Below are 26,692 nucleotides of genomic sequence, written 5' to 3'. Positions count from 1 at the left end.
TGCTTTGCGTACAGTAGGTGCTCAAGAAATATTTCTGGGTTGAATAAATACATAACTAAAGCTTAAGACGAAGGTTACCAACAGAAGACCGTAACAATCACCACAGGCCCAAACAGTGGTGGGAGCCCATGTTTCGTCGGGAATGAGGGTTTGTGTGACTGCGCTCAGGAAGAGAGGGGGAGTGAGGGATGGAACTTGCAGTCGGAGCCAGTGGCCTGGACTTCTCCAGGTCTTTCCCTTCCCACAGCCCACTACTCTGTCCACGTGGTCTCCTCTTTGGCTGTCCAGCCCCCACTCTGCTGTCCTCCCCCACACCTAGGTCCACAGCACTGCCTGATTCTGCCAGCACACCTAGTCACACTCACCTGGTATACTACTGATTACTATTTATTTGGGGACACCACCCATTAACATAAAGTAATAACTCACGTGGAGCAAATTCAGGAATCGGCAAGAGGCAGATGGGGGACAGCCCTATATTTTAGATGGAGCTGAAAATCTCCTTTAAATGGACAGGATCCCTTTTGCCCCCAGGAAGTAAAAGGCTATGTATAGTCTGAGTCCATGCAATTCAACAACTCAACTCAACTTTCTATGGATGTTCACAAAGATATCTGCCTGAGTCAGCAGAATTGGTGTAAAGAAAGGAAATTCAGCCAAACTTAGTTCCCCGTGTATGTTCTAAGTTCAACACCAGATCTTCACATTTTGAACATCGTCATGATTTCTCTTACCTTCCTTTCCTCATTTTCTTTCTCTCCATACCTACCAAGTACCTATGTGTCTTTATAACACGTAGAGAACTGTGCTAAGTTCTCCAAGAAAAAGAACAACGGGTCAGAAAATTCTGACCCCAGAAAGAAACTTACATATTAATAGAAAGGCAAGTGCTCCTCGCAAGGAGTAACTTAACAAGGTAGAGAGCGAGCAAGAGTGATATCTGAGAGACGCAGGTGATATGCAGTCAGAGTCTAGAGACAGAAGAGATGCAACCCAGCTAGGACACCAGGGAAGGCTTCAGAGAGGAGGTGTCATTTCACCTGGGCCTTGAAGAACGGAGAGGTTCTGCGGATATGGGACGTGTGTGGGCAAAAAGCCCTCCTGTTGTTCCTTTTTTTTTTTTTATAATAATTTTTTTATTATGTTACGTTAGTCCCCATACAATACATCATTAGTTTTTGATGTAGTGTTCCATGATTCATTAGTTGCGTATAACACCCAGTGCTCCATGCAATACGTGCCGTCCTTACTACCCATCACCAGCCTATCCCATTATCCCACCTCTCTCCTCTCTGAAGCCCTCAGTTTGTTTCCCATAGTCCATAGTCTCTCATGGTTCATTGCCCCTTCTGATTAACCCCCCTTCATTCTTCCCTTCCTTCTACCGATCTTCCCTTTTAAGAGACTGTCTATTGTTTAGGACACAAGGCGCTGTTAGGCTCCACATGAGGTGTGAAATCACTAATCAGTAAACGGATCATCATCTTGGGCTGACCGCTCTGGGGTGTCATGAGTTCTATCAGTTTAGGGCCAACACCAGGAAAATGCAATGAGATTTCATGGGACATTTTAGGCGTATGACCGAACCGAAGGAACCCATTGCTGGTAACGAAGGCACCTGTCTGGTAGTGACGGCGCAACATCACTTTCTGAGACTCAAGGGGCGGTCGGCTCCCCACTTACCATGGACGTGGATTCCATTTGGTTGAAAGGAAGAGTTTGTTTCTGGCTGGTAAGACTTCAGGTGTGGCCCACCCGCTGGCTGCTGGGTGTGGGGAGGCTGTGTTCTCTGCATTACTGAAGAAGGAGCTGGAACTCTCCGGGGACTGATGTGGTGAGGAGATGGGGCAGAAGGTGCAAACCTGGGGAGATGATTAGGAAAGGAAGCGTGAGGGACATGAAAAAGTGGGCGCAGAGACAAACTCTTCAAAGCCAAATTCCGATTTCCACACTGGCTGGATAAGAGTGTGACAAAAAGCCCTCAAAAGAAATTGGTGAAGACTTTTTCTCCCATCTTTAACGACTGACTTCTCAACTGAGATACTGAGGGGATAAAAGAGGTCAACGAAGGGAAAATGTAGTCACAGTTTGGGTTTGTCAAGCCTCTTATAATGCATTTCAAATACTCTGGGTTTGGTGAAATTCAAAGCACATCTTTTGCCAGGCCTCCTTTTCTGCTAATTTTTAAATTCGTCTGCATTTTAGGGGAAATTTGATCCTTATGTTTCTGATTCATTTACACTTAGCTCATAAACATTTTGTTCTGTGAGACATTTCTGAGGTCCAAGAAGTGTTACAAGTCTTTATAATAAAGCTCTCTCATCCTGTTCTCTTTAAACAATACATTTTCTTTTGCCAAGAATGAGTGAATTTAAACCTCAAAGATCAAGTGTGGTTTGAGACCCAGAACCTATCTGCATAGGTTCTGTGCTTGGCAAAGAATGCTCGCTGCTCAGGGCACAACCACAACGCCTTGTGGGACATCTCTTGCAGTCACACGTGCTAATCACAGTAAGGCTATTGCTAGGTTCTGAGGAGGGACAGGCAGATACAAGGTGACCTGGTCAACTAACCTGGGACCCAAGACTGATAACTGTCCACCAGTCTTCTGTCAGGGGACATTGGCAGGGTCTGACTCCCTAGGTTTAAAGCCACTTTCTAGCACTGAAGGGAAGGTGCACTTGGCAGAGCAGTGTTCAAGTTTACCACTGTTCACAAACCACCAAAGTGACCCTCAGTGCCACCCCCAGCTCACTAGGGGGCTGGCACGGGGAACCAGTCAGTGCCGTGAGATGAAGTGACAAAATAATTGGGGAGCAAAGTGTATCAGCAATGAATTGTTTCGTGTCCTTAGAAAGGCCCACCAAGTTGAAAACTTTCAGTTGGCTATTCCTCCCGCCGAGCGAAAAGACAGGCTTTGTCCGACGCTAACACCGAGCAGCGGCCAGAGAGTACGCGGCTCACTGCACAAGAACGAGTCCCCTTGCTTTGCTGGGCTCTTGCGTAGGGCCATAGAGGGTAGGAAGGGAAACTGAACCAGTCAAGTTTATAAAGCAATGTGCACCATTCTGAATCAGCATATTGATCAGGGCTGGGCTTCTATATTTGTGTTGAGCCAGGAAAGAACGAGGGGATGAAAAAAAAAAAGTATGGAATTTACATTCTAGACGATTCCTAAATGAATTCTGTCCCGCAAGGGCTATGGAGGAAGGGGATGTGGGAACCGAGGAGGGAGGATGGGGAGAAGAGAAGTCTCCAGAGGAGGCTGAAACAAACTGGCTGCGTTAGGATGCCTATTTTCACTTTGCTGCAGGAGAACAGTAACTGAATACCCTGGGCCGGGGAAATATATATTTTCCAAGTGTATCATCTTAATTGGAATTAGCCTGGAAGATGTGCTGAATGGCCTTGAGCGAACACATCGCCGATGAACCCGGTCACTGCCCTGAGAACATCTAGTAAAAACCCGTGTGCCAGGATTCCTCATATGGAGGCTATTTTCTTGGGGAACATGTCCCTAATGCATCTGGCAACTCTCTCTGAGGTCATGGGAGGCAGCTGAGGAATTGTGGGATCACAGGCTTTAGGGCTAACAGGAGGCCACACAACCACCCCACCCCGGAGCCCTGTGGGCAGGAGACCCCCAGGGAGAATGGGGAGGACTGGAATCGGAAGACAACCTCTGCCACTGGCATGGCAAAGCAGGAAGATCATTGACTTGCTTCCTGACTGTATTTCTTCATCTGGGAATAGAAGAGGCAGCACACTCTTGATCTTCTGGTCTTTTCTCTGATACTTGTGCCGCTCTTCCTTTCCGTTGAGGACTGACGGGGCGGAGAAGTGTGGATGGGGCAAGTCACAGTATGTATAAGTCTGACCCTGATATTGTCAGCTTGATGGAGGAGAGGGATTCTGTTTCACAGTCCCCTGTCCTGGGGCCGGTGAGTCTGACTCAGAAACAAGGGTTTGATTAAAAAAGATAGAAAAGATAGATGGGGAGGGGAAAGGAGGCGAAGACTGTCAGCAATAGAAAATCTTTTCTCTGTAATTTGGGGTGATCTGGCTATTGAGTGAACTATGATTATTAGCTATAAGGAAGGGAAGATTTCAACTAGCTACAAGGGCAGAATTCATTTAGGAGTCATCTAGAATGTAAATTCCATACGAGAGACTCTACATCTATATCTGGATTATATAGCTACATATAAATTATGTATCTATGTATCTATCTAGGAGTATATAATTATATGGTAATTCTAAATCATTCTTATCTATTCATTCATGCAAATTCCAAACCCTGGCCATGCCCTCTTGGCTACCACGTATTACATAACAGTAACGGTGAGCAAAGGAAAAAAAATGTGGTAGTATCACAAGGTGTTAGCAGTGCTTATTTCAGAGACCTGGGGCGGGGAGTAAAACACACCTACTGACCCTTCGACTGACTCCAGATTTTGCTTTTTGCTAATTCAGACTGGATTTTTCTCCATGTTATTCAAATAAGTAAGATTATATGGTATAAAGTTAACGCAATTTTAAAATATAGTGTGTCACTTCATATAAAGTATTAATAAAAACTTCAAAGTAAACTATCGTAGGTGAGATAAACGTACACCTAAAGAAGTCCTTGATTTGGAAAGGAAAGGACTGATACAAAAAATGTTAACTTTTACACGTATAGAGAAAGGATGAGAAGTGACAAGATGTGATTACCATTATCCACACAATTGCTAGGAACAAGGAAATAAAGAAAAATTCAGCGCTAAAAAGCCCAGCATAAGAAACGAGTGTATAAATGTGATTGATTTTCAAGTACAGTACTTAGATTTAATTTTGTTACTGTTGAAACACGGTACATAGTATTTTATGGAAAAATCTCTCACACTCTCTCTACTAATTTAAATTTAACTTTTATAAACCTGCTTCCATGTTAACCCATTCACAGTAGAGTAAAATAAGCAAATTAAAATCTGAGGCGAGGGGGTAGGAGAGGCGTGCAGAAGTGGGGGAGCCCCTCTGTTAGTGGGAACGCCCTGGGAGCGTCCAGAGCAATCACTGACAACTTGTAACAAGACCAATGTCAGAAAGTGTTTTAGAAAAAGCCAAAGGACTCGAGAAACTTGAGTGGTCTGAGGCCATGCACTCCAGAAGCAAGCAAAGAGCCAAGAACATACGCATTTACACAGAAGCTCATTAAGCCAAACGTCAAATGTTCTTATTGTTATTGAGGGTAGGGTGTAGGGCCTCAGAACCCCATTTTCTTAGTGCCCTCCGATCTTCCAACCTTGTTTTTTTAATATGCACACATACCCAAATGAATATGGTCTGAACATTCTGTCCAAAACAGAGGTTTTTTTTAAATCAAAGATGGTGAATTAAAAATTTTTGATGCTAAAATAAACAGTTTTGATGCTGAGTCTAAGTTGCAGTGATTTGCAATTTTCCTCCCATGGAAGAGCTCGTCCCCCATTACGTCAGGACAAGATGACGTCACTCTAATTCACTCTGAGTTACAGCAGGGTCCAAGAGCCAGAAGAGAGAACATCTGAAATCTTTTTAGGTCCAACTCTGTCCCCCAGCTGCTGGTCTGCAGCTCAAATTTCACAGATTTCATTCAACGTAGCTTACCAGTCTCTTCTTTGAAACAATAGAAGATTGTTAACATAAATATGCACACAACGGACTAGAAATTAAAAAAAAAAAAACACTGCTTACCAGAATCACTTCGCACAAAAGCAAACCAGAGAACTGAGTCAACCATTTGTACTCCTTTAGCAGAGGAGTTTATATAACCTCAGTGTGAGCCATCCCATGGTTCAATGGTTTGCACCCTTCCCCCACCTCCTGCCAAAAAACCCCAAAAACCCAAAAACAAAACAAAAACAAAATGGGGGAGGGGTAGGTTTTAAAGGGCTCATAAAAAAAATCTTCTGGGAAAAAAAAACAACTTAAAAAGGCTTCTGTAAATATATATCTATACACACCTTAGAAAATGTCTTATTATTTGGTGGGATTTAGTCAGTTATGCTCCTTCCCTTTTTGTGGCCCCACTTCCACCCTCGCCTCACACTGAGCTTTCCAACCTCGCAGTGAGGTTGGCCAGAAGCAAAGAGGTCTTCTTTTCTGTAGCTGCAGTACTCAGAAACAGTCTTAGATGCTTCACAGAATGGTGGATCCAAATTGAGACACACACAACTGATGAGGTTCATATGCAGAAAAATTGCAAATGGCAGAAGGAGATGGATATCGCTGAAGACCCACTGGGCTTGGATTCTGGCGCTGTCCTTACTAGCTGGGTAACCCTGAATAAATTCCCTGACTTCTCCCAGCCTCAGTTTCAAGGATAAAATAAAGATAATCTCAGCGCCTACTGGGGATCATAAAATCTGAGATAACACATTCATTTATTCATTCAAGAGATATTTATTGAGCACTGACCCAGTGTGTGGCCCTGTTCTAATCACTAGGGACAGAGCAACACAGGACATACATCCCTGCTTTTGTGCAACTTCTATTTCAGGGAGGGGAAGCAGGCAATGAACAAAGTTAAGTAAGCAAACTATATATTGTACTGAGGAAAAGAATACTGTAGAGAAAAATCAAGAATGGAAAGTGAGGGCTAGGGGCGGATTATGGATAATTTAAAACTGGGAAGTCAGAGATCTCAAAGTACTTTAGACAATGTCTGACACCTTCCAGATGATCAACACACGTTTATGGAATGACTGCTCCAAGTGGAATGTACACTTAAGGTATCCCTGACATTAACACATACCCAGTGCTTAAGAGCTCTAGGAGACTGTGGTTCCAGCGCTGCATTTGAATTTCTACGGAGTTCTTAAAGTAAAAAAAATCTTAGGACTCTTTTCTCTCTTGACTATTCAGATATGGAAACTAAGGCTCGGAGAAAGCAAGGCATTTACTCATCTGGCTAATTTTCTAGTTCTAAGGGCAGATAGTCATGGTCTTGTTTAAGAGTCTCATTTCTTGGCATTGGGTTTCCCCACAGAGTATCGTGAGTTCACAAATCCACACAATCATATCATGTTCTAGCTGAAAGGCAATGGAATAGCCTTATTTGGATGAGATAAAGTAGGCCCAGAGACATGAAATGATTTGCCCAATCACACAGCTGGTTCTCCAGATACCACTCTATCCAAATAAGGTCAGATGCTCCCTAGTGGAGAGGCAAGGCAAGGTGGAGGGGTGGGTGGGGTGAGGGAGGGCAGTGGAGGACTCCAGCGAGCATCTGAGATTTGGAATCTTCTCACCAGCTGGTGGGGACAGGCGTATCAACAATCCACTGCCTTGAAAAAACCTGGCAACCTGTTTCCCAGTTTGCTTTGGTGAACTTGTTCAGTTCTGCACTAGAGTTCTTCATGCCCAAGCTGGGCTTACACCTTTGGTCTTTCCAGCTGGATAACTCCTTTCAAATAATGCTGTCTCCTGTCTATAAGTCCAAGGGATTTCTATGTCAACTAACAACTGTATTTCTTCAAACAATATTTGCTAATAGACCATGTTGCAGGTTAAGCACGTGTTATAAATACGTCTTATTTTTCTTCATTTGTGCTGTATATTCAAGCAGTTCTAGCAAGCAGCGTGGGACTGTGTGGTTTAGCATTGTGTTGGGGGTTAATACTTTGAAAAGAAGGGTTTTCATCATCAAGTAGATTAAATGTTGGTTGATCTGTGCTTTGGACAGTTCTTTTCTCCCCTCTCTCTTCCACGGGGGTAATGGAGCTCCCAAAGAAGGAAGAATGCATCAGAACAGCTCGTTTTATTGTATTCACATGAAAAATATTATTGATTTGCTGCTAGGGAGTAGAAATAATGGATACAAACTGGTCTATGGTGGATTTGGGGAGGCATTTTTTTTTATCCCCCAAAGAACTGTGGTGGTTTTTAAATTCATCTGTGAAAACTAATCAATAAAAAGTGGCTTTAGCCGTTGGCCAACTACGGAGGGGGAAAAAAGGAATCCTTTTCAAAACCTAAAAAGAAAAGCACAGTTTTAAGGATTTCACATCTGATTTAACATCTAAAAAAAACCCCCCAATGATAATACCCCACTTTGTATAGCCAGACAGCACTCCATTTTAGTAGACTTTAGTGGTCTTTATAACGATTTATGAATCACTTCATGAATTCCTGGCTGACTCATCTGGGTGACTATAGTATCTACTTATACTTCCCTTCTGTCTCACAAAAGAGACACTTGGACTCAGTTCAATCCAGATTTGTCCCCGAATGAATCACAGCACGTTACTGGGGGAACTGCAAATTGAATTCTGCTTCTGAGACAATCAAGACCAGCTTTCAGTAATGAAGAAACAGCCGCTGGGAAGTGTGGGTAATTGCAACACTGTCCATCTGGGCAGGACCGAAGCCCGCCAAGAGCTGTATGTCTGTCCGAGGAGTCTGTTCCCAACTAGTCAAAGAGCTGAATCCATCTTCTGCGAGGGCTTAGTGCTTCATTCTCCTCATGAGAGGCTGGGTCCGTATTAACTGCAAATAATTTCTCACATTGGGCAAGACCAAGGCTCAAATGTGATTGCCTGAGCCTCCACAGACCATGACAAAATGAGGGCTGTGAACTGGCTGTAGGTGAAAAGATCACCAAGGTTTTTCACAGAAGACTCACACATATATTATGATGAGTGAGTGAGTGTGGAAAACAGGATGGCATGTTCCGGAGGACACTTTCTGCACTTGGGTATAGGGGGTCGGTTCTAAGGCAAGAAAACAAAGTCATCAATGCCCCAAGGCAGAGGAGTGTATTTTTTTCTGGGATAGACTGAAACAGGGCAGAGAGTATTACAATCTCTCTTTCCCTGTGGGAATGAAGAGGGAGGGGAGAGGACACCCAGGATATGTCAGAGAAATGAATTATGCAGGACACATTTAACCAAGAGCTGGGATTTTTTGGAATATCTTGACTGCAGAATTGGCTGTGACTCTGTTGTTTGTCTATTTTAGAATCTGATGTGATGGGGAGAAAGGGAAGAAAAGTTGGATTCTGCCAAATCCTCTTTACAAAAAAACCACCAACCAGAAGAGAATTTATCCAGAGTGGTCTTAGACATTTGATGTCAAAAACTCTGCTATAAAAAAGAAAACCTTCTGCAATGAGATCATCCTTTGGGCAGCTCTGAGCAGGTCAGAGCAAGGGGATTAACTCATGGTCCTGTGGCAAAGAGAAGACTCTCTTGTTCAGCACCGCGTGAGGCATAGAGTTCAGTCTGCTTTGCAACAGAGTGGATCAGATGAAAGAAAAACATTGAGAAGTGAGTGTAACGAGAAAGCCAGACGGCACATGAGGGGGAAGAGTGTTGTTTTGTCCAAACATGAGAAAGGGAGGCACAGGTATATAAAAAAAATGGCTCCTTCCATGTCTTCCTCCTGGTCTCAAACTGTGAACACGAGCCTCTTGATGACATCAGAAGAACTTTCAGAATTAACTTTAGATGCAGTACTCCTGCCAAGTATGGCCAGGTGCCTTTGAAATCCACTGCCAAACGAGACCTTAAAAGTCAATATAATCCATAAATTTGAAAGAAACTAGCTGGGTGGCAGTTTGATCAGTAATAACATGTGCTGTTTATTTGTGATTTTTTTTTCCTTTTCAGGATGTCAGGTTACTACTGTAGTAACCACAAAGGAATTTTCTGTACCTTCCCTTGACTACAAAGCTCAACATTTGGTTAGAGAAATGAATTGGAAGAAACCACATCTATTAAAAATTCACAATCAGAGAAGGGCTCTTGGTTCTTCTTGATGAAAAGAACATCAAATCCTTGGATGTCTGCTACCATTTTGTATCTCTAGCTCCTTATCCAGCCCTACGCAAAGATAAGTATTTAATAAATGTTGGTCTTTGCTGTTGAGAAATTACTCTGTTGGAGAGACCACAGGTTCCACAGACTTAGCTCCCAACTTGGTGATGGCTTTGTGTCCAGGTGGATGATTCCTTTGCCCAGTTGGAGCTAATTAATGTCCACTTGGATACTATATTTGCCCGGAGACCACAGTTTCTGTTTCTGAGGGGAGAACATCTTATTCAAGAGAATGATTCCAATCATTGACTCTGGGGAAGATGATTAAAACCTAGAAAACAAACTGTTTCTCCTTTCAATTAAACAGAAAAGCAACAAAAGACTATTTTTCAGAAAAAGGAGCAAAAAAAACCTTTGTCTCGTGGTTTCTGCTCACTTCAGTGGTCTCCTCACCACCAGCAGGCAGACAGTCCTTCTTTTGCAAAAAGATATACAGTTCCTTCAGAGCCAATTTCCCCAACTGCTTCCCACCCAAAAGGGGAAAAGATAAAGTTGATTTCCAGGTCACAGTAGAAAGGCTTATGGGCTTTCACTCTGGGAATTCTGTCTCCATATGACCTGTTGTTTAGAGAAAGCAAAGGAATACACTGATATATCCGAATCACATAATGGCTTAGTTTGAACTCCATGTTGCTTCATGCTAACGCACTAAAGTAGAGGTTGCAAGAAAAGGAATTCTATTTTACCTCAAGCCTTGTTATTGTCATGACTCACTTTCCTGACTGAAAATCCAAGGGGACTAAAAAAACATCATCTTGGGCTTTGCATGAGGTAGATTTGTTTGGAATGTGGGAACAAAATAAAGATGGCTGATTTGGCATTCAGAGGTGAAATGAATGAGACCTCTTTAAAATGAAGAACCACTGCACTTCAAAACTAAAAATACGTGGAAAACAATCTGATGTGAAGAGATATTTGGACCATGAGTCAAGCTGTTTGTCTGGTGGAGTGACACGCGTACGCTCACATCAGTGTCTCTTGCTTTGCCCTGAGGCGACGCAGGGGAGTGTGCAGATGGAAGAGCAGCAGTCACCTGCTCAGGGTTACTGTTACCTTTCCCAGAAATCACAAAGAAATCATAGTTCTGGTCCTCCCTTCTGTTCACATCCGTTCATCCCACACAATGCCCTAGCGCTGGGAGGGTAAGAGCTGTAAGCATGATAGTCCCTGCTCTCAGGGAGCTCCAGTTCTAGGGGGTTGTAAGCAAGTCAGTAAGGAGACAGCATAATCTCGGGGACTGTTAAATCTATGAAGAGAAACAAAGCAGGATTACGAAAGAGAGTGAGGTTGGCGGGGGTGGAGGGTTTAGGGGAAGTGGTCAAGAGAGGCCTTTCTGAAGAGGTAACATTTGACCAACACTAGAAATGAAGGCACAAATCATATAAAGTTCTGGTGAAGGTGCCTTTCAGGTTTCAGGAATAGCATGTACAAAGGCCCCGAGGCAAGATTAGTTGGTGTTTTCCAGGAATAGTAAGAAAACCAGTGTGGCCAGAGCAGAATAAGCCGGAGGAGCAGTGGTAAGACTGTGACTAAGGGCAGACCATAGAGGGCCTTTTTGCCTACAAAAAGGAGTTTGTACTTGACTCCAAGCATGGTCTGGGAGGGATGTGAGCAGGAAATCCTCAGAGACTCCATTTACATTTTGAAGGGCCCCCCTTGTGGTGCGGAGCCCCGGCCTGTGTGTGCTAACAGGATGAGGGTCCACAGCCTGATGTGGGGGACAGTTAGGGGCCTCCTGTAGTTGAGATGGGGGGGCAGTGGTGAACTCCACTTGCAGAAATGAAGCTGATTGTGTTTGAAGGTACAGCTAACAGGACTTACAGATTAATGAGATGAAAGAATGCTTGAGAAGAGGAGGGATCAAAGTTGACTAGGTTTTTTAAGTTCTTAGTTGTAAGTTAAGATAGCCATGTAGGCTTAGCTCATTATTCTCCTCCATTATCAAGAAACACACTGGACTCTGAAAATTGTGCTCATAAAAGTTTTGCAGACAACACAGATATTTAAATTAGAGAAAGATCAGAGACAAATCAGAGAAGACTAGAAAAACCAGTTCAGCAATGTCTTCTTGTTGTTGTTTATTTTTTTTCCCCAATTGGTAAGTAAGAAGAAAGGAGCAAATATCACCAATTTCCCTGTATGTATGCTAAGAGGAGTAGATCGGGGAAAATATTTTTTTAAAAAGATTTTATTTATTTATTTGAGAGAGAGAGAGCACAAGCAGAGGGCCGGTAGAGGGAGAAGCAGACTCCCCACTGAACAGGGAGCCCCATGTGGGGCTTGATCCCAGGACCCCAAGCTCATGACGTGAGCTGAAGGCAGCTGCTTAACCGACTGAACCACCCAGATGTCCCTCAGGGGACATATTTAAGAAGCTGTTAATACAGTGAATATCTCTATGAGAAGTTTCATTCCACAGGCCAATAACCCAACTGACACCTGCCATAGAGGATAAAGCATGGCTGTGGTCACTGACCAGCATCAAAAAAGCTTAAAGTCTTGTGGGCTATTTTGCCCTGGAATAAACTTGGAGAAGTACCAGAAATTTCCACAGATATAAAGAAAAAAAAAATAGAGTAAGGACCCCAAGATTTTCTAATCTAAGACCCAATGCTCTCATCTCCATTTTCAAGGCTGGGACGTTGGGATTTTCTGCCTCTTCTCTACTCAGAGCATGGACATTGGGAACAACGTTCATCACATTCAGGGATTCTCATGTAAAACGTGTGTGCGCATGTGCGTATCGCACGTGGATTTTAAGCACCACGTCTCTCAACCCTGAATATCTGCGGAAGTTATTTTCCTACAGAGAAACGGACCCTTCATGGGATGCTGAGTGAGGGTAACTGTTTTCCAGAAAGTGCTGCAAGGAGGTGCTCGCGATCATGCAGCACTGGGTGAGCGTGACATCCACGGCCTGTCAGAGGACGCGATGCAGATGTCAACACGCAGGCTGAGGAAACGGCTATGTGAAGCCTATGTTTGTTTTTCAACTCTGGCTTTTCTCAAATATTTCGATGATCAAGATTGACAAGCTTTATTTTGGGGCCAGTGCTATTAGTTGCCCCGTAAGTCAGGTATCTTTCTGTCCCTGTGGGAGAGTGTGACGCACCTCAGGGAAGCGCTTAGAGCAGCGCTCAGTGGATGAGTCGTGATTACATTACGTGGATCCCTCTTAATGACACCCAGGTCTTCTCCGAGAGAAGACGAGTGCGGCCAACTTCCGGGTGACATCAGAGCTCTCGCTTCCACGTTTTCGTCACTGTGTCTCTCACATGCAGGTGTTTTTTTTTGTTTTTGTTTTTTTGTTGTTGTTTTTTTTTTTGATACTCAGTGACTCTTCAAAATCCTCTAATATCAAGGTCATGACTACATAAATTACAAGCTAGGAATGGTAAGGGGCAAAACTGGTGTTTCCAATTACATTAAAAAAGAAAGTAATATAAAACCCGTGCTTCCTCGCTGGTGTAGGATATACAAAGGACAGCGTTTGTCTCTCGAGGACCACACAGGCCATTTGTCTATTCTCTGTCATTTCTTCTTCTGTTGGGTGTAGAATATGTTCTGAACTCTTGCTGGGTGGATAACACGATGTATGCCAGAGTCCCCAGGGTGCACTTCCGGGCAAATACACAAATCCCTGTCCTCCAGGGAAAGCCCAGTTTCCTGAAGGCAGCTTATGAGGCCCCTTCCCCACCCCACGCAAAGCCCCACCCCTGCTGGCATTCCCTTCTCTCAGCTCCTGTGCATACCCACAGGGCCTGGCCGGGGCTGACAGACTTTCAGATTTCAGGGATATGTTTCTTCTTCTATTTCTCCCACGCTCCCCCAATTTGGGGGCATTTTTGTGTGCCTTTCAGTGTGCCCCCACATCTTCCTCTGGCAGCCCTGCATAATAGCCTAAGTTATGACTGCCTGTTGGCCATGTCTCTCCTTACACTGCACACTTTGAGAGGACAGAGTTCTGTCAGTCTTGTTGACTGCTGTATCCTCAGGGTCCAGCGTATCACCTGGTACCCACACACCAGCTGACTAAGTAACTCAATAAATGAATGTCCCCGGTGCTGGGATATATTTTGATAAACTTTAATATTTTATGTGATGCTTATGATTTTAGCCATTATTGCACATCTACTAGGAGCCTAAGAAGGGAGAGGAGAGAAAGATTATTTTGTGTGTGTGTGTGTGTGTGTGTAAGGCTGAAAAAAGCTGAGTGGGTGAAGATATCAATGTCCCTGTTTGCTCAGAAAGTCCCAGGGAAGGAAGGACAGCAAAGCAGCAGGCCTGGTTTTGAGCTTTTCAGGGAAGGATGGGGAGTATCAGGGTTCTAGTACTGAAGATCACAGAAAAGCAATGTAGGGAGCCCGCACAGTGGATGAGATCTGGGGGAGTCCTAGCAATCTGTGTGTGTGTGTGTGTGTGTGTGTGTGTGCATGTGTGCACGCATGTGTGTGTGTGTGTGTGTGTGCACGTTAGCATGTGCGTATGTATTAGGGCAATTATGTGTTACAGCAAAGTATGCAGGTTACATAAGATGACTCGAACTTTGGGAACTGGGTTCACCGCCGTCCAGACCAATGAATCAGGGTGGACCACTCTTTTCTAGGAACCTCCCACCTGGAGAGTGGGAGCTGGCAATGGCCTCCTGTTTCCTAGGCATTCCCGCACTGGTCCTTCTCCCTTGTCAAACCCTCTGCAGCACGTAGCACTGTGAAGCACCACACAGGCATTCTGGAAGTTATAAGGTTATTAGGTTCCTGCCCCCAGAGAACTAATAATTCAGTTAGCAAGATAACATCTGGGAAATGATAAATAAATAAAACAGATGATAAGAACCAAGAGACTAAACAGGGGAACTTGCCTCCGTGAGCTGCAAGATGCAAGGGGGCTTTCTGGGTTGCAAACTAACCCAAACTCCAGGCTGGGCAATGTTTAGTCAAGAATAGGACAATAATGGAAGGTCCTTATTGTCTTTCTAGGTAGAAAGAGATACTGAAATAAGATGCAGAAACAAACAAAGTCAGTGAGCAGGCTGGTTTGACAAGAGTTGGAGAATAGTGCAGAATTGCAAAGAAGTTAAATAGAAAACAGTTGCTATCCTTAACCCCTTAGCATCCAGAAAAGCTACAACATGTTTCCAGGGCTGAATTAGAAAATTGTATCAGTGAAGACCAGCCTGGTACCCAAAGGCACAGAAAGACTGTGTGTGTGTGTGTGTGTGTGTGTGTGTGTGTGTGTGTGTGTATCTATATCTAGAATCCTAGCAATGTCACATTTGATACGGATAAAAAACAGTGCAGCTTCCCAATACTTGATACAGACTCAAGAAACTGACATTCCTTTTTTGGTTAAGGTATTTTGTTTGACTACTTTCTCAAAAACAATCGTCCCTAACATTCTCTGCTGTTGATTTCTGTCCTGGTTGCGTACGCCTTGAGGAGGCCTCATCCGTTCCCTGTTTTCAGACTTTTCTGGCTCAGAGATGGGGCTCGCTGAAGCCCTTCACCAGGCACCCCAGGTGGTCAATCCACAAGTCTCCTTAAGCTCTGTCACTTGTACTACAGAGCACCCTGTGTCTGTGGACATCTGTGGAATGGAGAGAGGCAGCTGACATGCTCTTGGACAAGGAACGCGACACAGATGCAGCGGACTTTTCTTGGGACTGTAAGATTTCTCCATCTCAAAAAGGGAGTCACATCAATATGTTTGTTTTCTCTGCTCTAACAGACATACTATGAAACCCAAACCCAACGAACTGACATTTCCAAAGACGCTGGGTCCCTCTTATGGGAAGTCACTGTCAGAAAGTAGCCCTGGCTCGTTCAACATGACATCGTGAAACACCACTTCCCATAATAAGTTTAAATCAACATTAGGTGATGTGGGGTGGTGCTGAGTAAATCACCAAAATGATGTGTCATTCCGATAATATTTCAAAATAAAAATGGAGCCTCATCAAATTGAGAGAACTTGCATTTACTTTATTTTATGACGGCAAGGATCAAACAACCTGATGCTAACTGGATAGATGTGGTGGACCTTTCCTGACTTCTGACAGTGACTCAGCCCATTTTATTAACAAGCTAAAGCTAAGTAAATGATGAATCAGTGCCCGCAAAGCAGGAAAAAATGCGTTTCCCACTAAAAATTGCAAAGTGTGATAAACCCATTTCCGTTAAGAAAACTGCTGGAGTTTTTACTGGGGGATTTCCCAGGCAAACAGAGGCAAAGATCTATAAACCAAAAGCGGAAGGTAAGCACATTTCCTCCCAGTGTTTTTATTCTGCACACTAATGCAAACACAGTGCATAATTCAGGGCTGTTTCATGTCACGCTCCTCCCCAGACCTGATCGGAAGAGATAACCTTCCATCGACTTGTCCAGGCCAGTTGGGCTGGCAAAGGAATGGGCTGCATATTCGGTGGGAAGAGCACAGCACAAGGCAAAGCCACAGGTGTGAGGAGGTCCACTTCATTGCCCAGCCATAGAAAGTACTGTTACCTTCCTCCCGCTCCTCCCCTTTTTACCGTCCAGGATGATCTACTTTATCAACCACTGTCATTATGTAACAACACCCTCTGGCTTCTAAACCTCAATCTCTCAGCCACGCCAAGGTTGCCTGTCTTCACGCTATGCTACATGCTAGGTGCTTCCCCTGCTGTGGTTCATTGAATCTTATCCCCATGGCGTGCAAGCAGAGGCTCATTCTCTACGTGGGGCTCCTGATGAGAAGGAATGTGTCTGTCCAAGAGGAAAGAGAAGGCAAGTCCCAACTCTGGAACATTCTGCAAAATAAATGTCCTGAGTCTTTAGAAATTGTCAATGTCATGAAACATGACAACGATGATGATGATGATGATGGTAACTTTTTAAAAACTGGGGAACTTCATTAGATTCAAGAAGAGTAACAAGAAATGAGAACTGTGATCTTATTAAATCCTTGATCAAAAGAAAGTAAAGAAAAAAAGAAACTAGCTACAAAGAACATTACTTATATAATCAAGGAAATTTCAGTATTGACTGCATGTTAGATAATGCTTTATTGATGTTAACTTTCTGGAGTGTGATAATTACACTGTGATTATGCAGGAAAATGTCCTTCTTAGGAGATCTTTTCCGAAGTAATTAGGGTTAAAGCTCAATGATATTCACAACAATCTGTCGGAGGGTTCGGAAACAACAAGCAAGCAAACAAACAAAGGATCTCTCAAGTCGGACAGAGAAAGAAAGAGACCGAGAGAGAAAGAGAAGGCAAAATATCAACAGTGGGTGAATGAGGATGCAGGGTGTATGGGTGTTCACGGTACTATTCTTGTAGTTTTTTATATGTTACAAGCTTTCAAAAGAGGGAATTGAAAAGAAATTAAAATTGTAAACTGAGATAAAATGTTAAAAACAAACAAACAAACCCAAGCAGCAGGAGCACCTAGGGGACACATTCAAGCAACCAGCAACCGTTGGAGCTGGGCTTCGCACGTTGGGTGTTTGGGTGGTTGTTAACGCCAGTCATGGCTAAAATCTTTTTCTACCTCTATGCTTTTAAAGGCTGTGTGCAAAAAGAAGGCAAAAGGTTGCTTTTCTCTTGTATTCTTGTAAACAGAGTATTAATGAGTATTAACAAGAAGATGGGATGAAGAAGAGGTCTCAAATGATGGTCTCTTAGCTTCATGACCTTGCAGAGTATGATTCTCAGCCAGGCAGAAGGAAATGAGAGGATGAGGAGCCCATGGCTAATGTCACTTAAAACCCAACTGGAAACTTAATAAAATGCCAAAATGAATACGCTCATCTCAACCTTTAGAAATACATCAGATAACTGGCAGGACTGTCCACCCCCAGTGTCCGTGAACTTAATAGATGGTTACTACCCGCACTGCTCTGCTGATGGGAGCCTGGGGGAGGAGGCTAGGAGCTGTTTGCACTTGACCACACAGGCAGAACGGTTAAGAGCAGTCTAACATCTTCTGATCCATATTTATGATTGACTATTAGACACATTCACACGGATGTTTTACAGCCGCCTAAAACCCCAACCCTAAAGTCCATTTATTATCATTCTTTCTCTCCCACTCTTCTTCCTATTAAACACTCCCTTTGCTTCTGTTAATGACATACTTTTCCCATCTGTGTCTGGAGGTGTAACTGGCAAATGAATTTGCCCTTCCTCTTTACTCCATAAATACATTAATAACTAGCAATTCTCCTAAATAACAGTCCTTGGATAAAGTCTCCATCCTTCCCACTTCACCGTAGTTCAGGTCCTCATACTACTCACAAGGACTCCTACAATAACCTCTTTCTTGTTTTCCCTACCTCCTGTCCCTGCTCCCAGCTTCAATGACTCTGCCATCTTGTCGCCTGAGTTCCTGCTCTATAATGACACTCTGATGTGTCTCCCTCCCCTTAAATGGGCTATAATGGCTCTTTGCTTTCAGTAAGAGGTAAATCCCTTGGCATAAAATACATGGTTCCACCAAGCCAACCCACTCTTACCTGACTTCATCAGTCCTGTCCACTCTGGATGATGGCACCTGACCTTACTGGAACCTCCTTCCATGCGTGTCCTTGTCCCTCTCCCATCTCCTATGTGCTCCTCTGGCTGCCTTGGATGCTGCTCTCCTTATCCATCTGGAAAGTCTTAATCTTCCTTGCATGCCGAGATCACCCTTTCTTCCCCTCCCTCCCTGAGGCAGAATTACGGACGTCCTCTCCAGGCTCCTGTGGCATCTTGATTACATCATTTACCCAAACAACATTACTATACTTTGTTTATACGTCTGTCCTCACTCACTAAATCCTAAGGGCGGCACCGTGTTTTAATGATTTTGGCATCTCTAGCACCCGGAACAGTGTCCAACACATAGTACTCAACAGATTTATTAAATGAACAGATGTATTAGTAAATGAAGAGCAGGCATAAGAAAAAAACGTATAGCATTTATCAAACTTAAAAACACATATTTAAAAACTCATACATCAGGCCAACACTAATGAAACCACAGACTGCTGGTTGAAATTCAAGACTGAAAACCTTCGCTCCTGCTGCCCATTCAACCCATTCATATATCCTAGGACTCTAGGATTGCACAGGGATACCCACAACAACTTTTTTTTCCTGTGGGTGCTCTGGGAGTACCCCTTGCATAGGTCACTTCAAGCCTGCTGACACGTGGGGAGGAGAACAAAAGGGGGCACAGGCTGTCCACATTACTGGAAGTTTGGGCAGTCCAAAGACAGACCGAAATGTCAAGATTTAAAATTTTTCTCCCCAAAACTCTTTGTGAGGGAGTATTCAGTGAACAGCCCCTTGCTTGTCACCCACAAAAAATCCTGTGCCCTTTTATGCTATACTCTCAAGCTAATCCTGATCTCTGTGCCGAAGGCGCCATCTTGCATCTGGAAAGCTTTCCCGCCTGTGGGGACAGTGTCTTAGAGCTGAGTCACTGAAACAAACTGAGGGCAGGTGGGGAAGATGGGAATTCGGATGCATTTTCCCAGCATCACACACACCAGCTGGAGACTGCCAGCATCTTCCCAGCTTTTCCCATGGAAAGTAAGACAGATAATGAGATACTTGATCCACACGCTTTGTAGATGCACTTTCAATATGTCACCTTTGGATAACTCGACCCAACCAATGGATTATTAATAAAATTCAGCAACTGTCAAAGTACTTTTCTGCGCTGGGAAGTTGAGCGGCGACACCTATTAGAAGAGAGACAGATGGCCTTACCTCTCGGCTCCCGCGTCCACAGCTGTGAGTGGAGGTAACTGGGAGGTGGGGTTGTGGGGGCTCCCCTGCACATTCTGTCCCGGAGAAGGGTGACCGACAGCATGTGGGGGTGGCACGGCCCCAGCAGCTGTTCCGCTTCGGCTTGAGTGATTGCTGGAGAAGATGGAGGCTGGAATCAAGGGAGAACAAGTGTCAGACCGCACGTGCTGTACATACCATAGGCTGACAGCAAGTGTGTTTTAGGGGCTCGTCTGTGGTTCTCTCGGTGGCTTTGGGGGAACAGTGCTCTGCTCACTGGATATACAGAGCATTTGTTTTCAGGGTGGAACAGACTCCCCAGCTCCCGCTGACGCTCACAGTTTGGCTCGTTCCTTGCCTGGACCCCGTACAATTAGTCGATCAGGTCATGTCCGCATCTGGGTGAAGGTCTCTGTGTTAGCACTGCTCAGTCACAGGGGGACGAGAGGTAACAGAGTATTTGGTCTGCTGACCCCGAAGGGCATACACACAGGCCGTTTGCCTCTTCTCCTGGCTGCAAGGGCCTCCGCGGGCCAGGCTGGCTCTCTCTCTCTGTCACTGCTAAATTGGGGTAATGATAATATCGTCTCCTGGTCCTGGCACCACTGTGGGATCCGACACCCTCTTAACCTCAGATTTAACCGGGCCCGGGCATTTCCCTGATGGTGTGAGAGATGGATACACTCAGTCTCCATCAATGATGAGTCCAGGCCCAGCACCACAAAACATGAAAAGGGGCCTCAAACACAGCTCCAGACACCCCCTCAACACACACTGTTGTCTATCACAACATGGAGAGTGAGGTACAGCCTCATTCGAAGGGGCAGCCTCGCCTCTGAGAACTGTACGTGACCTCAGACTTCAATATGTGCCCATTTAGATCAGCTAATTGGTACCATGTCACAAAAGAGACGGGCCTGTCACTTTCCGAGGCTCTCACTGTCAGAGAGGCTCTCGGTGTCTGGGACCTACTCCACGCACATCTCATTATGCTGCGATCACACCAGCATCATATCGCTGACTCTCTTCAACTTCCTTCTCTGTACAAAGCGATGCTGAGCTTTATCCCCATCTCTGCTCTTTTTGAACTTACTCTACTGATGTCAAAGAATAAATGGATCTAAAAAAAAAATAAAAGGAATCAGGTTCAGGATTAAGAAGAAGCAGCCACATAATCAAAGAGATCTGAGGGTTTGAAAGTTCAGGGAGTGCTACTTTTAGACCAGTACCACTTTCTCCAACCTCTCCCGGAGAGCACGAATACCCCACATGACCCAGCCCCCGAAAGCTTACTCCGACGGAACAAGAGTTCAAGCACTTAAAGGAACATGCGAGGAAGCAGAATTACCATCTTCCCGCTCAAAAGCTGCTGACAAGGGTGTGATCTAATGTGAAGGGTTTATTTCTGGTAAGTCAGCCCTGTGTCAGGTTAACTCTTGTCCTCAGAAGGCTGCATTCTCCACAGCCCCCCAAGACCTGAAGAGGTGGTGGGACTAGAAAGTGCTTACACGCTCAGAAAGGCACTGAGGGCCTTCGGTTGTGTGTCAGCCTCCAGAGAAGTTGCACGTTTGCAAACTCGCTAGAGTCACCTTATGAATCACTACCCTCATTTATGCTCAGCTCACTCAGGCAACCACAATTCTGCTTGTATTCCAAATAATAATTTTACCCAGGGGAGAAGGCTGTTTGGATTGACTGCGGCAATAGTTTCAATGCTGGTGTTTGTCAGCGTGGAGCCTGGTGTTTTATACACTATTCCAAAAACTAATGGAATAATAAGAGGTCACAGAGACACTGTGGAAACACGGCTCAATTTTTTTCTGCCTTAGTGTAGAAACGTGAGCTCTCCTATTTATTCTGTTGTAGTTGCCGAATGCGCCCCTCACTAGCTATCCCCTGGAGGTATTTTTGCATGTCTGTGTATGTGTTCATCACAAGGGAACCGCTGCCCCTGCTTTTTCCAACCCCGTGGGCAATAGGGACTCTTGGGGTGTGCTCTGTGCTCTACTCTATGGTTCAACAGAGAATGTGGTGCTTCCCAGAGGTCTCCATGAGCTGCATCAGCCACATTTTTGCGTTAGCTGCAATGAAATACCAGGTTGGGAAATTTGGTATTGTTTGTAGCCTGCCACACACTGAAAAGCTGAAAGGCCTGGTTAAGGGCCTCTCCTTCATCCCATTTAATAGCCAGGACCAACCGTCTGCCATCCCTCCATCCATCCGTCCGTCCATCTGTCCTCCAACCATTATTTTTTTAACCCCATATTTATTAAGTGCCTACTACATGCTAGCCTCTCTACTGCATGTGGGTCCCTGCCATTGGGGAGGTTGCAACTGAGTGAGGGGAACAGGTCTCTAGACATCAGTTCTAGCAAAATCCTGAGACCTGCCAGGAAACATCGTCAAGTGGTGTTCTAGTGCTTTATAACACACTGTCTTCTCCGTGGCCCCACACTGTGCCCTCAGCCCTGGTTCAGTCAGACAACTGGTCACACCTCAACCACATGACAGCAACTGACGCTACTGTGCTTTGACTGTAATGTCCTCTCCCTTCCTCTACTCACTTTAATACTTTTGCTCTGTATGCAGTCACCTGTGTTCCTCTGCCTCCTCTCTCAGCAGCCAACTATTCCACAAATATTTATAGAGTACGTACGGTGTGGCAGATACGGAGCGAGGTCCTGGGATAGACCAGGGAACAAGACGCAATGGCGCCTACCCTCCCCAACAGCATCATTCACGTTTATTGGAGTAAACAAGGACGGGCACAATCTAAACATCAATGGAGTCTATCTGGGGCTCAATGAGTATGACGGGAAAAGAAACCTTTATCTACCAAATCCTGTTCCTTATTGGTCAAAGGTTGCCCTACCTAGGGTGTTACTTCTCCCACACAAGTAGGCACGTGTAGCAGAGTGGCTAGAGTTCTCACAGATGCCCACCACCAGGGCAGCAGAGAAGCCTGAGGGCAGAAAGCCAGGGATTCGTGGTACAGGTGAGGGGAAGTGCTTTCAAATTATATTTGGTGCAAATGGTTGCCATAGCAATGGCTGCTGGTAGGACTAGGTGGTGGAGAGGGTATGAGGTGGGCTTAAGAGGTGTATGACACAGTGCAGAAGTCTCTGGAACCTGCCCTCCAGCTTTGCTGAGTTCAAGTGGTGACTGACCAACAGCCCTTTCTTCCACTGCTAAAGCTGGTGAATGGCATTGAAACATATAGTGACCCTTTGACTGGGGACCCCATGAGAATAAGAAAGGGAGGTCTTTAGGGTTCAATTTAAAGTCTGAATTTGTAAAGTATCCAGAATAGTTTCTTATGTCGGTTGTAAGAAATCACCTGTGTGCAAAACGAAACCCATGACTTGCCTCTATTTCCTAAGAGATGGGATGAGAGGTAAAGGACAAAATCTCTCCTGGTGAGGTCACCTAGTAGAAGCTCATAGTTCAGCGTCTACACAGAGCACTTTTCGTGCAGTCCTGGGCAAGAATTCTGCTTGCGGATGTTGCCTGTAGCCACTACAAGGACCAGAGATCTCGAGGAAATAAAAGCAGAGAATGGCGTCCCAACATTAGTCCAACCCCATGTCACATACCCTTCTGCTATAATGGACAAACTCTGGGATGAGAGAACTGGGACTTTGTAGGATTGCCCTTGGCCTCTACCTGGGATCCACATTTCCCAGTGATTGTCCCTGTGGCACAGGAAATGCCTCTCCTACCTACACTGACTTCTAGGAATTTCCAGCTGTAGCAGTCATGCATCCAGGATTACATCTTCGTGTAGTCTAAGAATATCCTTTCATTCATTCATTCTTTCATTCATTCAAACACAATTTTCCAGCCCGTACTCCATATGAGGCAGGTGCTGGATGTTTGAAGTTGAGTATCTGCTGACTTCTCACAGAACGCCTAACACAACACATGCTTCCAGACAAACGTCGAGCTTTGCCAAGTGATTTTTTAACCTCTGGAAGAAAATCTCCACATTAGAGTGCAATGGTAAGGTCATTTACTAAAGGAAACATTTCCTTCCATACACACTCAACCAAAGGGGCGTACCCAAGGCCTGTCAATCACAGCGTAGGGAAAAGAACTGATCCCTCTAGAGTCAGAGCAATATTAACAAAATTGTTGAGATCAAATCAACTGGTGCACACAGGCTGCCCATGGGGGTGGCCTTCATTGTCTTGTGTCACCTCAGGGGTTAGTGCCACTGTCAAGGCTGGAAGAGAGCTTTTAGGTGAACCTCCAGACGGCGCTGATGACTGGCAGCGAGAGCAGCTGATTAGGAATGGTCGAGGAACATATTGGAAATTCTTATTGCTTTTGTGATTAAGAGATGGTGGACTCCCCAAGGAAATAAAAGCCTGGTCTTGGGATGGATTCGTGAGCCCTGCCTTCAGCGGAGGACCAGGAGCGGCCTACCTGACACTTTGGGTTCTCTCTGGAGCATAGCTGCCTGCAGCCCCCCACCTGTCTCCTGAAGACGGAGGTGCAAGTAACTCAGTTGGGCTTTACAGTTTTAACAAAGCAGTATGTGTTGCTCTGTGTGGTCCCCAGAGGTCATCTCACCAGCTACGGGGACCAGGACATTCGAGGCTTGAGCCTTTACCTAGCTCAGGTTAATCTGGGTTAATAAACTGCTCTCTCTCTATCCAAATGAAAACAATCAATCTATATTTCTAGGTGCATAGACAGGGCACTCCTGGGGATACCTTTACTGTCATGTACTCACTGTGTGAATGGAGGCAGGCAAGGCTTATTCCTGGGGGCCTACTTGTTTCAGGCCCTTTCCCAAGACCAGAGAAGGCTACCCTGGCACTGCTTAGTGACTATGTTCTCATCATTTTAGAGGACAGGAAGGAGGACCTCCCTCGTCAGGTGAGGTACATGACAATAGCCAGTTGGAGGGCATATTCCTGTTCAAAGCAGTATGGACATTTAGAGTCCTGCTTTTCAAGTTTTCCCTTACAAACCAATCACCGGGAACAAATACTGACTCTGATTCCCTAGGTCTTGAAGGCAGGCAGTGCTGAGGTTCTGAACTGGTATCAAACTTCCCAAAGTCCCCTGGGATGCTGAGGCTGCTGATCCGGGGATCGCACTGGGGGCAGCAGGTGCTAGACCGTATCTCAGCTGCGTTTCATCTTCTGGCTGCCCTATGCCTCAGGACCGAGTGAACACTTACTGAATAGTCTGCAAACCTTTCCTCAGTTTACTTATGAGGACTTGAGGCCTCACTGGGTTCCTGATTTGGGTACCTGGCCTGGGTCATGTGGCTGATAACAGGAAGACAGACTTCAGATCCCATGCCCCTAACCACCACGCTCTATGGCCTCTCAGACACAGAGCAGATTCAAGAGAAGGCCTAAGAGCGCTGATACTGCACACTCCATTTGCAAAGACTGGAGTCACTAGGCATTCTTCCCTCACTCACACAATGCACACAGCTACCTTCAGCCACCAAAAGGCAAGGCTGGTCAGAATGCCAAAAGTATATTCCCATTTCTGTTTCTGTCCATCCTAAAAGCCCCAAAGTGACCTCAGCACGGCTGAGAGAAATTTTCCAGCCCTGAAAATTAACTTAGGCAACAAGTTAACTAAATTATTTGGTTTGGAAAACAAACAGCTGGGAGGGAATGTGCTTTTTCCCCAATAAAGATTTCAGATGCTTGTCAGGGGCATATTGATCTACTGGTGGGAAAGAAGGCAGGCAGGGAGGGGTTATTTGTGAGCAATCAGACATGCACCTGTTACCACAAGTGACCAGGATGTGGTGGGCTGAAAGGCCACCACCTCCGTCAATCATGCACAAAGCAGAGATTCACTGTGCAGACTGGTTGTGTCTGAGCTTGTATGGTAAATGTGCATTTGGAGTCATTTATGATTGCTGAAAAAGCCATGACCGCTACAGCGGGCCTGCTCTCCTAGGAGAGGGGGAATGAGTCTTACCAAGGGACTGTAAATTCACTTACGGCAAGTGCTAGCGTAATGCTGGGACCCTGAGAAATGCTAGGTGATGCTTGGTAACTGGTGCACAGGGGGAGGCAGGGGCTTGCCGCTCATCTCTGGGCACAGAGGGCGTGGCTAAGCAGTGAAGCCAGGCTACGGTGGCTTCCACAGAGATATGAAAGAGAATTAGATTTCTAAATGAATGGAAATGGTGAGGTCGACCTTGTGTCTGCCTGCCCTCTCCATGCCCCCACATGTCCCCCAGAAGAAATCTGAATCTGGGGAGGAGTTAAGAAACAGCTGAACTGCAGTGGGAATGTTAACTCCTTTGGCCTCACTAGGAGTTGGGCACTTGAGAGAGACAGTGTCATCAGGGTGGTTATTCAGAGAATGAAGCATGGACAATGGGAGTTAGATGGACTTCGGTTTGAATCTGAGCTTTACCAATTCCCAGCAATGTGTCCTGGACAAGTCACCTAACCTAAGCTCAGTTTCTTCATCTTAAATAAGGAGAATACCTTGCAGTATGATGAGAAGGATCATATGATACATAAAAACATTTAGCACAGTGCCTGGACCATGTTTTGGTGCTTGATAAACCACAGTCACTATTCTTTGCTTATTTGTGTTATTATACTCATTCTTATCAACAGCATATAAAATGAAGGCATATGTTGCTCCCAAATGGTCAATCTCCCACCGAGTGTGACCTCTTACCTAGAGACGCATATAAACATAAACCATGGACTGGAGTCCTTTTAAAACGCAAAAGAGTAAATGCGTCATGCTCTCTGATAATAAGCATCGTTTGTTCAATCTTTCTAATGCAAGTTGCTGCAAAGTGTTGAGGGTCTGGGAGAGAATCCTCACAGGGTTAAAATGCTGTCCTTTGTCTTACATGGTAACGTACACCTCTGACTTACAACCCATACCGCATTTCAGTTTAAAAAACAACAAAGTCATTTTCATGCACAACTGCGTTCTGTTAAGGAGTGAAAACGGGCTGTTACTAGAATGTCAACACAATTGTCCCTCTTGAAGCTTAGTTTATCTTGAAGTATTTTTACATTTTCAGCACTTCGTTTTATTTGTTTCTTCAAGAGCATAAAGATGCGGCCTTGGTTAATTTTCAGAATTCAAAAAACACTTCCCT

At 44.9% G+C, this 26,692-nt stretch overlaps 1 protein-coding gene across 9 annotated transcripts in view; it reads right to left on the bottom strand.

The window, feature by feature from the left end:
• GLIS3 (GLIS family zinc finger 3) overlaps positions 1-26,692 on the bottom strand; it is a 619,421-nt gene that overhangs the window by 26,716 nt on the left and 566,013 nt on the right. For all 9 annotated transcript variants that reach the window (XM_087858807.1, XM_087858808.1, XM_045772457.2 and 6 more), the window contains 2 exons: positions 19,570-19,738; positions 1,684-1,862 (listed from right to left, as the gene is read on the bottom strand). In XM_087858807.1, the coding sequence (XP_087714933.1) occupies positions 1,684-1,862; positions 19,570-19,738 (348 nt within the window). The remainder of the gene's footprint in view (positions 1-1,683; positions 1,863-19,569; positions 19,739-26,692) is intronic.

This window comes from Ursus americanus, chromosome 34 (assembly GCF_024610735.1).
Source record: "Ursus americanus isolate L20-20 chromosome 34, mUrsAme1.1.p, whole genome shotgun sequence".
Taxonomy (NCBI): Eukaryota; Metazoa; Chordata; class Mammalia; order Carnivora; family Ursidae; genus Ursus; species Ursus americanus.
Note: the sequence above shows the minus strand (reverse complement) of the source record. Positions and strands in the feature narration are given on the sequence as shown.